Here is a 15855-nt window from a genome sequence, read left to right on the forward strand (position 1 = left end):
TATTTCTTCAGAGGGCTGAAGCTGGGTACAACTACTGAGACAGTGCCTCAACCAAGTTTTGTTCGAGAGCCGATTAAAGAAAAGCTTGTAGTCCCCATGAAATCTATCAACCTTCAACCACACAGCTGCAAGAGATGAAGAGGAGCAAAATACCAGTACACAGGTCACAGGGGTCTGAACAGCCATGGCCTGTTTAAAAGCACAGAACATTCTTACTAAAATCAGAAGCAGCACATAGTTATCTTTATTGCCCGTGTAACACCTGCAGGAAGGGACAAACACACCACAGTATAAATCCATGCACAACAGATACATAAATGTCTCTTAGAAATCTTTCAGAAGAAGAGTGTGAAAGTTGGTACCTCTAACTTCATGAGCTAGGTTTCTGATTTAATAGTTAACTTTTAAAGCTGGTATTTTAAAATGGTATAGAAATGCTTCTTTACTTGAATACTAAGTGATTTAACTTATTTCACAATAAAAATATAGTTTAGTTCTATTAAATTTTCTTCTGAAAATAAATGTTTCTATTTTTCTGCTGTGACAATAAATTACAATGTATCACAAATGTAGGCTTTAAGCAGATTTATAAATAAGCAGGAATTAAACATTCCACCTATAGTTTAACTGAATTCAAGGCATTTAGTAAGAGATAAGGTGAAGGTGCGTTTATAATCCCAATTCAATTTGTGAAGGTAAATACATGTAACTGAAGCAGATGTAATGGGATTTAATGCTGTGGTACTTGGATATAGGACAAGTATTCATGAATGATCTGTTCCTCCTCCTCCAGTGTTAAATCCAGATAATCCTCTTCGTGTTCAGGAATATCCTCTAGGATTTCATTGACAGCATCAGTCTCCATGTCTTCATCTGTTGGTGAACTAGAAGAACCTTCCAATAAAAAGCAGCAGCAGTGAATTTACCTCAAGGAAGTTGGTACTTGCACTCTTCTACCAGCATGACTGCTTTGAGAGTCTGTTACTGTAAGACTACCTCATATTTAAAATTGCTCTGCAAAGGATATTGCAGGGCAGCCATTTTTTCCTATTACTTAAAAGCTGTAGGAAAGCCTTTAGTTGTACAACAGGGATCTTTTCAGCTCTGACAACAACAAAAAAGTTTGCTAAACAGCAAGTATCAACTACAGTTCTACCACATAAGGGACATGAGGATGGAGTATATGGTCAAATCAGCTGACTGTACAGCACAGATCTGGAATAAACTTCCTAGCAGTTAGAACCCAGATACTACCAAGCCAGAAACCATTATCATCAGTGGTAGGTCTAGGGAACACACTCCAGCAACTCAGTACTTGATCTCTGGAAGAGTACAGGCAAGGAGAGGTTGGTTTGTATTCTAAAAAGAAGTGGTGTGAGCCAGTACAATTTGATGGGAGAAACTGGAATTGCTTGTGGGTTAGAGGGCCACATGGCCCTCTCTGGGCAAGTGAAGACACAGACCTGAGACACACAGCTTTGTGTGCCACAGCCACAGCCCATGCTGCGGCCATTTGCTCTTAGCCCCTCCCAGAACCCCTCAGAAGGTCACCCTTTCTGCACTACATCCATCTTCGGCATTTGCCTGCAGCTGATACATGTCCCTTACAGTCCCGCATACAGCTGTTGCTGCCTCTGGGGGCTTCTCGGGAGTAATGCGTGCCTTGCCTCTAACTCTGGTACTAGTAAAAGTAGTCTGGGGCATTATTCAAGGCCCTCTATCAGTATTTAAGCAGAAATCAATCCTTTTGTAGAAAAGCCAGAACAGCCTCCCCCCTTCCCTGTCTGCTGCATGTGACACTCTTACCTGCTGACTCTGTGGGTGAGTCTTTTGATGAAGCTGATTCCTCTGATGGACTGGACCCTTCTGGAGACAGCTGCAGTGAAGCAGGAAGAACTCCCCCATAATGAGCAAGGGTTTGAGAAGCTAAGTGGATGTTGCCTTTAAAGACCTTTAAAGCTTGTTCTGCTGACTCACGGCTGAAACCCATATACATCAGCTGCAGGAGGGGGGGGGGGGGAAAAAAAATGTGGAGAAATCCAAGCTCATCCAGCACCAGGGTCTGACAGGAAACTGACTCTGCATCTGACAGTCATTCCTCTTGCACAGAGGAAAGTGCTGCATGCCAGAAATTCCAGAACACTGGCTCTGGTTTACTGGAACAGTTAACAACAGGGCAGTGACCTAGTAAAGGAATGGGGATCTTGAGAAAAATCAAGAGCCTCTTTTTAATATTGGACCAATTCTTGTTTGTTTTTCAAAAGGAAACTTCAAAGCACTCCAGCACATCAGGAGTCTGCACATGCTATTTACTTTTTCTAGGCAATATAATTTTCTTGCCTACTGGACATTAATTATGTAGGCACACAAACTACTGAAGAGCTTTTCAGACAGCCTATGGTGAGATACACAATCCAACTCCCTTGTGCATTGCAATGTTTAGAGACTTTAGTGAATTTCTCATTTGCTGTCTATTTTAGGATAGAGCATTAGTGTGCACAGACTTTGCTCCACATCCATGCATGACAGGTTGGTGTAATGGGCAGGAAATATGCACAAATTACATTTTAGCCTGGGTGTGATTTCACCATGAAGAGCAGATGCCAGACAGTTGAAGTGTCACTGCTTGAGTGACATGGGTCAAAGAATATTTGTACAGCTTTGCTTAAGGAAGACCTGGTGTGTTTGAAACCTGAATTCAGGAACAAGACAACAAGCTCCTAAGAAAGCAAAGGGTCTAACTTACTTGATCAATACTTTCCTGGGAAACCTGGAACTGGTCCACAGCCACAGGATCATCATCATCATCATCATCATCTTCCAGCAATAACTCAGGATTGTCAAGAATAAACTACAATAAAGCAGAGAGACTGAAATAGAGCAAAAGAGAAAGAAAGTCCTTGGCATGAATGTATTTAGCCCAATAGCTGATATAACCAAACCTCAGCCAACTTAAGTGATAACTGATTCATTGGGTCAGGAAGTAGAAGTTCAGTTCCGAAAAGGTAGCTATGAACTAACAAATACAGACTACAGAAAATAAGAAACTGCTGAACAAATTAAAAAAGGAAAGAAGTTTTTTTTGTACAAAAGTACTACTCTTGAAAATCATTTACCTTAAAGGCTTGGTCCAGGTTTCCTTGTGTATTATGAAGAGCTACCTGAGCAGCTCTCTCCGAGTAGCCCATACTTTTCAAGGTATTTATGTCTTCCAGTCGCTGCCTTCTTTTAGCTCTCTCCTCCCTCCTTATCTGTGCCTTTTCCTGCAAGAACACAGCCATTACTAAGCTCACTGCACATGGGAATGCTTCAGCCTTACCCTGTACATGTAGAGTTTCTTGGATTTACTTCAAGTTTGAATCTCCTGAGGAAAAGGGAATTTTTGTGGGGTTTTTTTGTTTTTGTTTTTTTTTTTTTCTTTTAATACAGACTGCTGCCAGACACCCGTTGCTAAATAAAGTTGCATTTCCATGAGCTAGCACTGTTGCCATACTTCTGCTCTGAAATCTCTGCAGATCAGATCTTATGCTATCACAGCTATTATAGGCCCTGTGTGGTAAGTGATAAACCTGTTTGGCAGATGGGCCTGTAGACAAGACTTGCCAAGGACACAGAGTCAGAACTGGGCATGCAGCCAAGGAGTTCTATTCAGCCCTTCTCTTGGCCATTTGACTTTTCCATCCACATTTCACTGTCTGAAGTCTAGAAGTGCCACCTCAGCTTACTAAACCTAACTTCTGGCACTTCAGATCTGGACAACGCTGACTTCACCCTAGCACAAAAAAATCCTTCTCCCCTCCTAGCTCTTCCAAGTCCAAAGCCATAATACAGTGTAGCTTGATGGTCACCCTTGCAGCACTTTACGGTGCAGTCTCTTGTCCTTCAGATCAGCCAAGCCCAGGAGTGACAGCTTGATCATGGTAGTTTTATTCCCATATAGAGCACTCCTGAGCAGCAAACACTGGTGCAAAGACTTCCTGTGTGCCTCCGTGGTACAACCATGGGTCTTGGCTCTCTCATCCCATCTGTTTTGGGACAGAGCTTCCTTTGTTGTATTAAGTTTTGGTTTCAAACTTGCAGCAACAGATGTCAAACTGTCAGCTACAGTAACAGTGCCAAAGCAGGATAATCAAAGTCCTTAATTTAGCACCATGTTGCACTAATCACACCAAACATGATCTTATGGACATCCCAACTAATATGATCCTTGACTGAATACTTCCACTGCACCATACCTCTCTCCTGTTAGTGATAAGATTGGCAGCATGCTCCACATTCCCATGGCATGCTCGCAGGGCAAGGCGAGCTTCCTGTTCGGAGAAACCCAGGAGTGACAGGCGATCAACTTTATCAGGATCTATGGACAGCTCTTCATATAAGCGAGATGCCTGTATATAGAAAGAACAAAATGATACTACTTACACTGTTGCTAACATACAAACAAAAAAAAGTCTCCCTATTGTTCTGAGTAAGTGAAGAACAGGTGCAAGACAGCCCCAACACAGGAGCTAGTGTGAACAACTCAAAAATTCTACCTAATGGTGTCTTACCTTCTGAATATACTCAGCAGCCTCCTTTTCTCTGCCACTGTGATAGTGTCCAATCCCTTGAAGGAGGTAAAGTCGTAGAAATAAAACCTTCTCCCGACCATAGCTTCCCTGAAGAATCGTTTAAACAAGGTGGGAGGCACATGGGTAGAAGCGTATGGTACAACATCAATTCATTATTAACAGAACACTTTAGACATTTAAAGACAACATAATCACTAATATGTAACACCTGGTATGCAGATAAAGTATTACATCTAAACCACTGATGATGTCCATGCATATAAACACGTTTGCCGTGCACTTTTTGTCAAGTCCAATGCACTCACTATGCCGACAATTACACAGCTAGATTACAGGCCAAGGAGACGTGAGAAAACTTTAGACTTCTGAAAGACAGTCTTGTAATACTTGAACGACAACTGAATGTAGAAAAAAAAGTCCCCCTAATTAAATCAAAACTGGCATACTTTGATATCGATAAGTCTTTCATGGTTCTCCCCATAGCACCTCTGGAAGCATCGATGTGCTGTGGACAGCTTTTTTTCTGCATCATCCAGGCAGTCCAGCTGCTCCAGGCGGAAGTAGCACCACACTATATCCAGCTGCAGTACTGCATAGTTATCAACAGTATTCAGCAGTTCTGTGCTGCACTCACTGGAAAAATAAAACAATTACTGGCTTCCTGGGAGGGGTTGTTTATTTTTTCCCCCACATGCTTTTTAACACTAATGAAACAATGTCTAGAAGTATGCATATGTATTTGAGGAAGGACACACTTCACATTTGAGGTAGGAAACTGAGGTCAGTGCAACTTTAATAAAGCACTGATCTCCCATCATATTCACTAATTCATGGGGCACTAATGATAACGCTATATGGCACAGAATTATAGTTGTCACAACTCAATTTGTTACTATTTAAGACAGCATATTTTTAAAAGCAGAATGGCATTAAACCCTGTGCAATCTTTGAGAGGACAGATATTAGCTGTGTTCCTTAGTGCACATGAACATGCCAAGTTCTGTGCCAGTCTCCTTGCACTTCCACACAGATGAGAAACAGATGGGGACAATATTATTTTGGGGATCTCTAAAGAGCAATGTAGGGCTCTGACTGCTGACAGGAAACTAGTTCACCTGCAGAAACCCTGGTATGGTTACCGACCTCGGCTATCTGCTCCACCTTTTACAAGAAATAATTATTTCACAGAAGCAATTTATAGACTAGTCCATGAACATGGACAGTTTCTGTTTATGTTGATAAGAAAGATTCAGTTGCCCAGTGGCAGTATCTATTTCAGCTGGTTTACATGAAGGCACCTGTCACTGCAGGTCAGAGCCTTGCCTGCTGTTTCCTATTTGCAGAGGCAGTGTGAAGTAATCTGCAGCAAAACAGGCCCTGACTTATATGCACAGGTAGAGCTAACACCGTTCCTATATCTGGTTGACAGTAAAGGAAAGAGACACAAGGACTCAAAAAGGTTCTTACCAGAAGTGTTTATCAGCATCTAACAAATATGGCAGTGCTATTTCATATTCTTTCTTCTTCATTAATGCTCTGCCCTTCTCATGATAACCCATTGCCAGCACAAGTGCCTAGAAAAAGATTGAGACTTCTTTTGCACCTCCCAAGATCACTTATAACTAAAAAGAAATATCTAGATAATCCATTAAGAGCCCATGTTCTTCCTAGAAAAATACCACTGTATCAGTTCTGTAAGAGCAGTATTATTTCACGTCAATTCATATTTTTCTCTCATCTGCTGACATTAAAATATTGTCTAATTAAACGCTGTGAATATTACTGACACATGAAATGTTGCACCAAGTTTATTTTAAGAATGCAATCCTAGATAGATTTTTGGTGATGAGTGATAAATAGCTAAGCATTTTTCTGGGTACTACACTTGCCAACAGCATTCGATTTGTATTGCTTTGCTGTTATGCCTATCTTGTAAAATCTAACAATTCACCTACAGCAAAACCTCAAAACTGAAAATTAAATTTTGAACATGGCTAGAAAACACTCTAGTTCCTGCAGTATGACAAATGGAAATGTAAATATTTCTGGATAGAAACAACCGGCAGTATTTCCTCTCACCCATATTCAATACTGATGAAGTCTTGTGCACTTGAGCATTTGATGCTTTAACTCTTCGGGTGAATTACTACTTTCAGCACTTAATCAGAAGAGCATGCATTGGAAGAATGGACAGTTGTTATACCAATCATCCAGAAACTCCACATGATGCAGAACACAGCAAGCCTCAGAAGAGGCTAGGGCAGCAGTTAGCACACATTGGGGCCTACTCATTTCTTGCCAAGGTGTTATTTTTTAACTGGGTATAATTCCAAGTATTTGTAAAGACTTTTATTTATCTTCAGAAAATCCAGCAATCTTAAAAGACAGCATCTATCACTATGCTTTTGCTTCAGCAGCCAACATCAGGTATGTCACCCCTACTGTTCTATCTGTGCACTTCTACCATTCCACCATTCAATCTATGCACCCAACCAAAGATATTTTCAGTTGAGAATGTGGAACTTTCTTAATGGTGAACAAATTTAAAGTTTGAGAGGGGTCACAGTGCAAAAGACCTCAAAGCTATTTTAAGAGTCCAATTTTGAGAGACTCAGCAAGTTTCCAGCTGAAACTGAGGCCTAATGAACAAGTTATTTTCATGTTGTTCAAGGACACACAAAATTTAAAATAGTTGCTAGGACATAACGAAGTTAAAGCTCATCTTAAACCACAAAAATAAGATATGGAGTGCACAGGGGTCAGTGCAAGATTAGACCTGCAGTTAGATCAGCAATCAGAGGTCTGTCTCCAGATGACTGAGGTATTCCCAACTGTAGAGTTCTACTTTATTTCAAAATTATTTCTATTAAGCAAACATCTACTGGACCCAGTGTTACATCCACAAAAAAGTCTATTTCAATCCCATATTTTAAATGCTTCACAAATCAAGCTTTAAAAAGCCTTCTTAGTAGCTTTTAAAGATACTTTAACCTACTTTTTTAGCTTGAGGAGGAATCTTGATTGACCTTCCAGTCTGATTAGCTATATCTAGGTGTGGAACAGAATCTGGATCCAAGTACTCCTCTGAAACAAATTAAAAACAATTAAGTACCACCTTCAGCAAAGTAACTCTGTTCTTGTAAGATTACATCAGTAAGTACGTTGTTAAACAAATCAACAACAACAAAAAAAATCAGAATTACATATAAAGGCTGCATCTGCATTTTTTTTGGACATAACTACCAACAATGGCCCTGATCAGATAAACATGAGGAACTTTTAGAAAGGTCATTAAGGAAAAGGCCCTGTTCATCCAGAAATTTAGACACAACATGAAGTTACATGAATTGTAAAGAATTTTTTGCAGAAGACAAAACACCTACTTTTCACACAACAGAACATTTGAAATGCTTTATGAAATAAAACATAGAATATTAAAAAAATGCACAACTGAGCACAGTTGATAAAACTGAAAAAAACACAGCTCAGTATTTTCCTTTTCCTACATCTTTAATGCTTATAACCAAACTATCAATTTTGTTTTCACTTCCATCTGATTTTAAATGAAAAGATGCTTTTCTTGTAAACAAAAGATAGTTAAGCAGGAGTTTGCTGAGATTAAAAGCTTCTGCCCTGCAATTTTTCTCAAGATGAAACAAAAGGGTTGTTAAATCCTCTTCAAGCTTCACACAGAACCTTCAGCCTGTGAGCCCATTAGGAACTCCACTCTATACTTTGGCATTGTGCTATAACTGACAGTTAGTGGTAAATACCTTAAAGAGGCCCTATACAGGATTCAAGGGCTGGGGTCTAAATTACCCCTTAAGTCCATAAAAGGAATCACTTCTTTCATTCGTTTAAAATCTGATATTATGGTAAGACACAGGCTGTCACTGACCATTAAAAGAAGCTTTGTTCAAGTTCTTTTGCATTTGGCAGGAATTCATTACATATTCAGTTTCAGGGTTGCTTGTTTGTGGATTTTTGAAACAATAAAATAGAGAAGTGATTTAAACTCACTATCTAGAAATGCAATTCACAAACACAACCTCATTTTGAAAAATTATTACTGTTAAATTGACTATATCCTTTTAACTTAATCCATAGTTGCCAGCAATCAACATCAAATGCAACGAGAACAAAACAGCCATACAGATGAGAATGACAAGTGAGCTGCTCTGCACAATGAAACCATGGCTACGCACAGCCATATCTGAGGTAGAAAAAAGTGTTAATCTTACAATACATTATTCCACTGTGCTTATGTCTACAATAAATTTAAAGCCTGTTCTCAAGAGTCAACCCCTTAACTGTCAAGTGCTAATTAAATAGAAATTGATTCATATTATAGCCTTCTCGAAGTGCCAAACGTTTTCTAGCATTCTAGTTGTCTAAGAAGAGTTGAAGAGAAAGTTTTAGTCAACTTAAATCCCAGTTTTCCAGTAGGTAGAAACCTAGGAAAGTATAAACTGAAATCCAGCCATGATACAGGCACTCTTCCATGTGAAAGTCCACTGAGAAGATAATTTTTGTTGCGCAAGAATTAATGAACACTCATCTCCCCCCCACAACTCCCTTTACCTCTCTCTGCTAGAATTTCTAAACCCTTCTTAGTTCTTTGCATCTTGTCATTTATTTCTTTTTCTTTCTTGCACTGAAGTTCTTCTTCCTGAACTCTTCTTTTAGTTTCCTCATCGCTCTGTTCCAGTTGAAGTACCATCACTTTTGCATTGTGTGTTACACCCTGGTCCTCAAGGGTTTTGCCTACAAAATAGAGTATGATGAATACAATCCAAATACTGTATATCTGAAAAGAGACCATTTTACCTTGTACTTCCATGGTAGTGGTGGGAAGCCAACAGCCACAACCAAAACAACCTGAACAGCCCTTTGTCTTACTCATACTGTACTGAAGTACTACAGTAATTACTAGATTAAAGAATTCAATCAAACCCTCTGCCAATTACTAACATATTCAGTAGAAACTCAGAAATTAGCATCATATTTGCATCTTAAAAGTGCTTTTAAAATGATTGGTATGTTTCTTTGCTTGTTTATTTCCAAAGCATTCAAAAAAATATGATTGTTTCTACCTCAGTAAATTGATCTTCAGGCAAAAACTGGAATAGCAACATGTCCAGGATCATACACAACAGTAAAAGGACAGAGGAACTGGGAACTGAATCCAAGTTCCTATTGTCAATTGAATGGCTCTAACTCTGACATATTCTAAGGCAAATAAATGTCAGATGCTTAGGCCATCAATAAAGAGAAAGCTGTTGCCATCACTTCCCACAACATGTCTGGCAAGTTGAACATGTGTAAAATACTACAAAAAGTTTTCGAATGTGTTGTTATATAGCACAGTTTTGAGGAAATTTAGGGTTCCTCCCTCTTAAATACTCATTTTCAGCATTTCAGTGCTTGAAAAATGAATTTTCAACACCTACCACAGGATTCCTATAATTGCTCTAAGAATTTTGATCATTATAATTTATTGTATTTCCTGTAGAGCAGAGCCTGACAAAGGTAACTGCTATTCATTGGGAATTTCTGAAATTAACAGAGTTGCAAGAAAATATGTTTTCCGAGAATCAGTAAACTAGAAATTATCATAAAAATATATTCAGCTAGAGATACATACCCAGGTCAAGCTGCTTCTTATTTATGATTATTTTGATAGCATTTTCTTTTAATGCATGCTCCTGTGCTATCCTGTGAAACAAACAATTTTATCCATGCATATAAATTTGTAAGGCTATACAGTATTTCTGTTAGAATAGTAATAAACTTAGAAAAGAGTATGCTCATAACTAGCTTAAACTTCTGTTACAAAGGCTGCTAGAAGTAACATAACATCATCTGAAAGCTTTGTATACCATACAGGGAACACATGTTATATAGAAAGGGAAAAAGCAAAACAGAAAAGAATCTGATTTTATTAGGCTTAAAAACACAAAAGGAAGAGAAACAAACCGTTTCTCTTGCAGTACAGAAGACCTGCTTAGTTACAGAATTGGGAAACTGATCGCTAGTGCCTTCTCAGATACTTGCTGGGGATTTACAGAGAATTATCTTCTTCCACAGTTGCAACTTCCCCGTTTTCTATCTGTTAAACCACAGCTTCTTACATGAAGAACTGCCCTACAGGGACACTGGACATCTATTCAGACATACTGCTAAGAAAAAGCTTAATCAAACAAATAGTGCTCTGCTTGTCTTTTAGAGAAGAACCAAGAGTGATTACACTTACTGTGATCTGAGCTCCTTGCCTGTGATGAACAGGTTAGTTTCCAGTGGTATCTTTCTGCTCTGTAGTAATTATATTGGGTGGGGGAAAATGCAGAGGGAATGAAAAAAGCATGATATCAAGATACTCAGGACATTTTCTTAATTAATTGTTTTACAACAACTACAATTTCTTTTTCAAATAATAATCATGTTAACATGGCTATGGTTGGGCATACATATTAGTAATTTCCATGTAGGGAGTCTTGTACTCACTATACAGTGCTAAAAATAAGCCTTGTAACAGCAGAAGATTCAGAATTAGATAAATCTAAATTCAGAACCAAACAATTTAAACTGACTAATTTAATTATGCACTTCCAATCTTAACTCTGCTTTTTAATTATGCCACTCACCTGTGACTGGCTAAATTATTATTAATTCCTATTAGTGTCTTTGGTCCCAGATTAGATAAACTGGAATTTTAAATTAATTAATTCCCCTATGCCCAGTAGCATTGTAAAGAGGAATTATGAAGCTATTTGTTTTAATTGCATGGCAATCACTTAACACCCTCTACCCTTTAGCCCATCACATTCCCTGGTAATTATTTTTCTCTGCAAGAGTACCATTATGACTGTGCTGTGTTTTTGCAAGTATTCAGTAAAAAAAACCCAAACAGAACAACCAAAAACCGTCCTGAAGCATAGGTTTCCATCTAAGATCTTCTGAAAAAAAAAAAAAAACAACAAACCAAATACACCTTAAAACTGCCCTTTTCCAGAGTGAACATTCACTTCTTATGCCAGTAATATGACTACAACCCTCAAGTGTCCCTAAATAATGAAGCTCTCCTTCACTGTTATCAGAGTGGATGAAGACACACAGCATTGGGGAAGATGCTGCTCCTGCACATGATCAAAACTAGGAAGTGACTGGAAAGAGCTGTTGTGCTTGCTATAAACTGCTTTTAAGAGGGAAATATTCCTAGTTAAGAGGCCTTCTACTAGTAAGAACCTAACCAAGGGCCTGCTCTCTGTCCTGTGACCAACCTGCACAGCACCCTTCACATCCATATGGTTGAATCCTCTCAACCTTCAAAGCAGAGCAGCTGTATCCAAAATGCCATTTGGGACCGGTCCCTGGCCCACATCAGCCCTCACGCTGTGCCGGGACATTGCTTGGCAGGATACCAGGCAGCCTGGGCTGAACTGCATCAGAGCCGATGCTAACAGCTGGACAGTACGGATGTCCAAACAGGGGCCAGCCTGTCCCCCACCTCTGTTTAGCTGACTAGGGTAGATGTAGCCACAGAACCCAGTGTGGTGACCAGTCTGACACTGTATTAATTAGATTCATGTCATTATTCTGGTGTATTTTATGTGTGGAACTATAGGTTGAAGTCTGGCTTTAAAAGGGCAAGACTTCATTCGGTCCTGCCTTTGTAAAGCTTTTAGGAGCCTGACTTAGTAGATGAGTACAACAACAACAGAAAATCCTGCTTCTCATTTTCAAGTTCAAACACTGGACACACCTATTTTAAAGTAAATTTAGTTAGCTGCCTGGGCTGGAATAGTTACATGAGGATAATGCCATCACTAAAGGAGTTAGTTCCTTTCAATGTTGTCATCTTAGGCCATGTATGGGTGATACCAAGTTCAAGTTGTTTACTGCACTTAAAGGGATTTTTTTTAAATATTAAAGCTGTCATTTAAACAAAAGCTGTGGTAATCCAGTGATATTCATATGCTGATTCAACTTCAGGTATTCTACAGCTGAAAAAATACACCTGCTCTTTACTGCTAATGTGAGCAGCCCCATCAGAAGGAATCAAACTAAACTAGACGGACACTTAAATCTAATTTACTTTTCTTAATTAAAAATTAAATTCCTAAATGGAAGACAATTAATGATCTCCTTTGCCATGATATTCCCACCTACATGAAAAGCTGAAATATACCTCAGTTAACTCCCTCCTCCCCTGTTTTATATACCTAACACGGATCTCTTATATGAAACACCTGAAAAAGCTGAATAAATGAAAACATTTGCATTAGATACATATCTAGAACTCAAAAGTCCATCAAAGTAAAGTTTCTTATCCTGACTTCTCTGCAACGTCACTTACTTTTCTACGGGGCAGATATATATCAAGTCTCGCAATCCCAGTCACTTTAAAATTTTCATTTCCTGTTCCACGCTCAATTGCTTTACACCGTATTTCTTCAAGCATATTCTCTACATCGTTCTCATTGATATTCAGCTTGGATGAGTATTTTTGTACAAGCTCCTAAGAAAACAGCAAGAAAAACTGGTAAAATGCACCAGCAGTATGACATGGAAGATGCACGACATCAGCTCAGAATATTTACCTTCATCTCTTTACCAGCTTCTTTTTTCTCATTTGTATATGGTGGTTTCCATAGCTGAATTTTGTCCTCTCTTAAGCAACTTGTCAGTTTTGCTATTAAATACTTCTTTTGCGCCATTCTTTAAAAACACAAGCACAATTGGAAGGGCAAAGAAAGAGAAATAATAAATTTTTTTAATACAGCTTTCTTGTACTAAGATACTGTACTTTTTCAAGAAGTCCAAGTGACATTTTGAAATTCTGAAAAAAAAAGTTGAGTATAAAATGCATTCTATGCATTTTGTTGGGGAGGGGAACCTGGGTCCAAACTATTATAAAAAATTGGAAAGGGTGTGAAACCTGGATTAGAGCAGAGATAATTCAGAAGCAACCTGCGTTGGTTGGACCTTGCCATTTCAAGAGAACGTAAACTTCTTCCTAACCCTTCACATGAGCTGGAATTGAAGAAGGTGTCAATTTATCAAAATCCATGATTTTATTCTGCCTTGACCTGGAAAGGATGGCTCACCCCCTCTAGAACACACACTTGCTATACCTCTGCCTTTCTGCTTCTCTCACTTCCCTACTTTACAGCCTTTTTACACCAGTGGATGGTTGAACATGAACTATTACCCTCTTTGGGAGGACAGAAAAAATGTCAAGAGAGAACATCTCAGAACCACAAGCTCCATCTTGAGAAGACCCTAAATTAAAGTTCACAGCCCTCCAGCAAACTGAAATAAGCTAGAGCACAAAGAGCTTAGAGCAGACAATGATCTATGCCTCCCCTCCCCATTCTCAACCATTTCTCAGGTAAACAAGTTCAATAGTATCACAAAATGGTCTTGTAAAATTCTGGTAACACAACAATGAAATAGCAGGGTGTCACTTTTCATAGTCTAAGAGACACTCTTCCCACTCCCACTGCAAAGCTAAAAAAGACACATGGGGCACAAGCAACATGCAGTGCAGAGATAAAGTAAAACTGCACCAGGCATTAAATTACCCATCACTGGGGAGATGATGACAGTAAGAGTTTAGGCTGAATTCATCATCAAAAGTTATTCTTACTCAGCTCAGAGAAAGTAGCAACCACTGAATCAACAGGCCACTGAAAAAAACATCAAAACGAGAAATAGGAAAGGCAAAGGCAAGCAAAGGCAGATGCAGTGATCCCAAGAAAAAACAAAACAAAACAAAACAAAACATGGAAGACTTTTGGCTCTTGGACACTGGGAATCATATGGAAGATGACATCCTTATACAGAAAATCATGTTGGCATATAGGCGGTAAGGTTGGCACTGAACTTTGATTAATCTGTTACACTTTCAGAGTGGTCTCCTTTTCTCACTCTTGCCTATTAGCACGTAGCTCCCAGGAGAAATGGGGACAGAAAATCAGAATCAAACATTTCTATCAATTCTTCCAGTTTCAAAGACTGTTCCTTGCTCAGAAAAACACTATTGGAGAGCAAAAAATCTATAGGCAAACATCTAATGTGTGTGAAGTTTACTGGTTAACCTTACCTGAATCCCAGCTTTAGCCAGCTACAAAACCAATAGTCTCTTCTAAAGAGGAATTGGAAGGATTAACTGAGCAAGGGGATGGTTTAACAACCTTTCCTGAATGATCGCTAAAGTTTGCATAGTGTCTGTCCTAGTTTGGAGAGACACCATGCATTTTTTTTTCTGTTGTTATTTTAGGGCCAAGGCAAAACATGGCATGTGCAAGCAGAAAGCAACAAACAAGCTCAGTTCTCAAAAGATTGTGCTCAAGTTATTAATGCAGTTTTCCCCCTTTTCCAAAATATGCCAGGCAGTTTTCAGGAACAACCTGTACCTATCATTTTCCCACTTTTTGGTTAAGCTGAAAAACCATTTTATTAGTTATAGTTCTACTCAACATTAATTTAAGAAGCAAAAAAGGCATCCATGGCTTTGGGACACCCAGATAAAGGCTAAAATTGCAACTGACACTTAAGTAAATATGAGTGGCATTTATAAACTGGTCATTCATCTTTTTGATCAGTACTATTTTATAGTTCTGTAAGTTTGTTACTTCTTACTAAGCTATTAAACCAGAATCTCTGATTACAATTTATTCTTTCCAATGCTCTATTAAGAAGAGAAATTTTGCTTTCACAAACACAAAAGTTATCATTTAATATGTAACACCCAACATTTAGCGTAAATTCTTGTCTCATTGTAACTAAATTGCAAGAGAAACTTTAGCAAAAAAAAAAAAAAAAAAAAAAGTATGGCTTACTTTTCCATTAGTCAACACAAGTACTCCTGAGACAGTTTCACTTTCAGTAAGTTTAAAGGGACCTTCTCAAACTTGAGTACAACAATCGGGCTATTTCCCAAGGGCCATTTTGAATGCAAGACCGAGTTCTTGTAACTGTCATCCTCTAAAGCCAGTTAGCCTTATATATGACTATTACTAATCACAGAATTAAGGTTCAAAAGCCGAATTTCTGATAGAAGGAACAGGATTCTCAGAATGGTTTACTAATAAAGCAGTACGTATTAATTTTTCATAAAGACAAGGAGGAAAGCTACCTGCCACAACTACGATACATCCCTCCATGGCTAAAGGAGGAGTAAGAGACTGAAGCTGCTTCATATGCAAAACCATGAGCTCAAGGAAAGATGGAAACCCAAACTCCGCCAGGCCCAGCCCTGTCATTAGCCCCACCCCGTATG

General features: G+C 38.8%; 1 protein-coding gene across 1 annotated transcript in view; it reads right to left on the reverse strand.

Annotated features, from left to right (window-relative positions):
* Nucleotides 1-216: 216 nt before the first annotated feature.
* Nucleotides 217-15855, reverse strand: part of NUB1 (negative regulator of ubiquitin like proteins 1) — a 15789-nt gene continuing 150 nt past the window's right edge. Inside the window, exons 2-15 of the mRNA XM_026841861.1 lie at nt 13172-13289; nt 12928-13089; nt 10825-10883; nt 10216-10286; nt 9153-9335; nt 7567-7655; nt 6039-6145; nt 5018-5204; nt 4551-4658; nt 4236-4388; nt 3117-3263; nt 2747-2851; nt 1807-1999; nt 217-894 (exon numbers count right to left, since the gene is read on the reverse strand). Coding sequence (XP_026697662.1) covers nt 731-894; nt 1807-1999; nt 2747-2851; nt 3117-3263; nt 4236-4388; nt 4551-4658; nt 5018-5204; nt 6039-6145; nt 7567-7655; nt 9153-9335; nt 10216-10286; nt 10825-10883; nt 12928-13089; nt 13172-13288 — 1845 coding nt within the window. The 5' untranslated portion in view covers nt 13289 and the 3' untranslated portion in view covers nt 217-730. The remainder of the gene's footprint in view (nt 895-1806; nt 2000-2746; nt 2852-3116; nt 3264-4235; nt 4389-4550; nt 4659-5017; nt 5205-6038; nt 6146-7566; nt 7656-9152; nt 9336-10215; nt 10287-10824; nt 10884-12927; nt 13090-13171; nt 13290-15855) is intronic.

This window comes from Athene cunicularia (assembly GCF_003259725.1).
Source record: "Athene cunicularia isolate RWA chromosome 2 unlocalized genomic scaffold, athCun1 chr2_part1, whole genome shotgun sequence".
Lineage (NCBI taxonomy): Eukaryota > Metazoa > Chordata > Aves > Strigiformes > Strigidae > Athene > Athene cunicularia.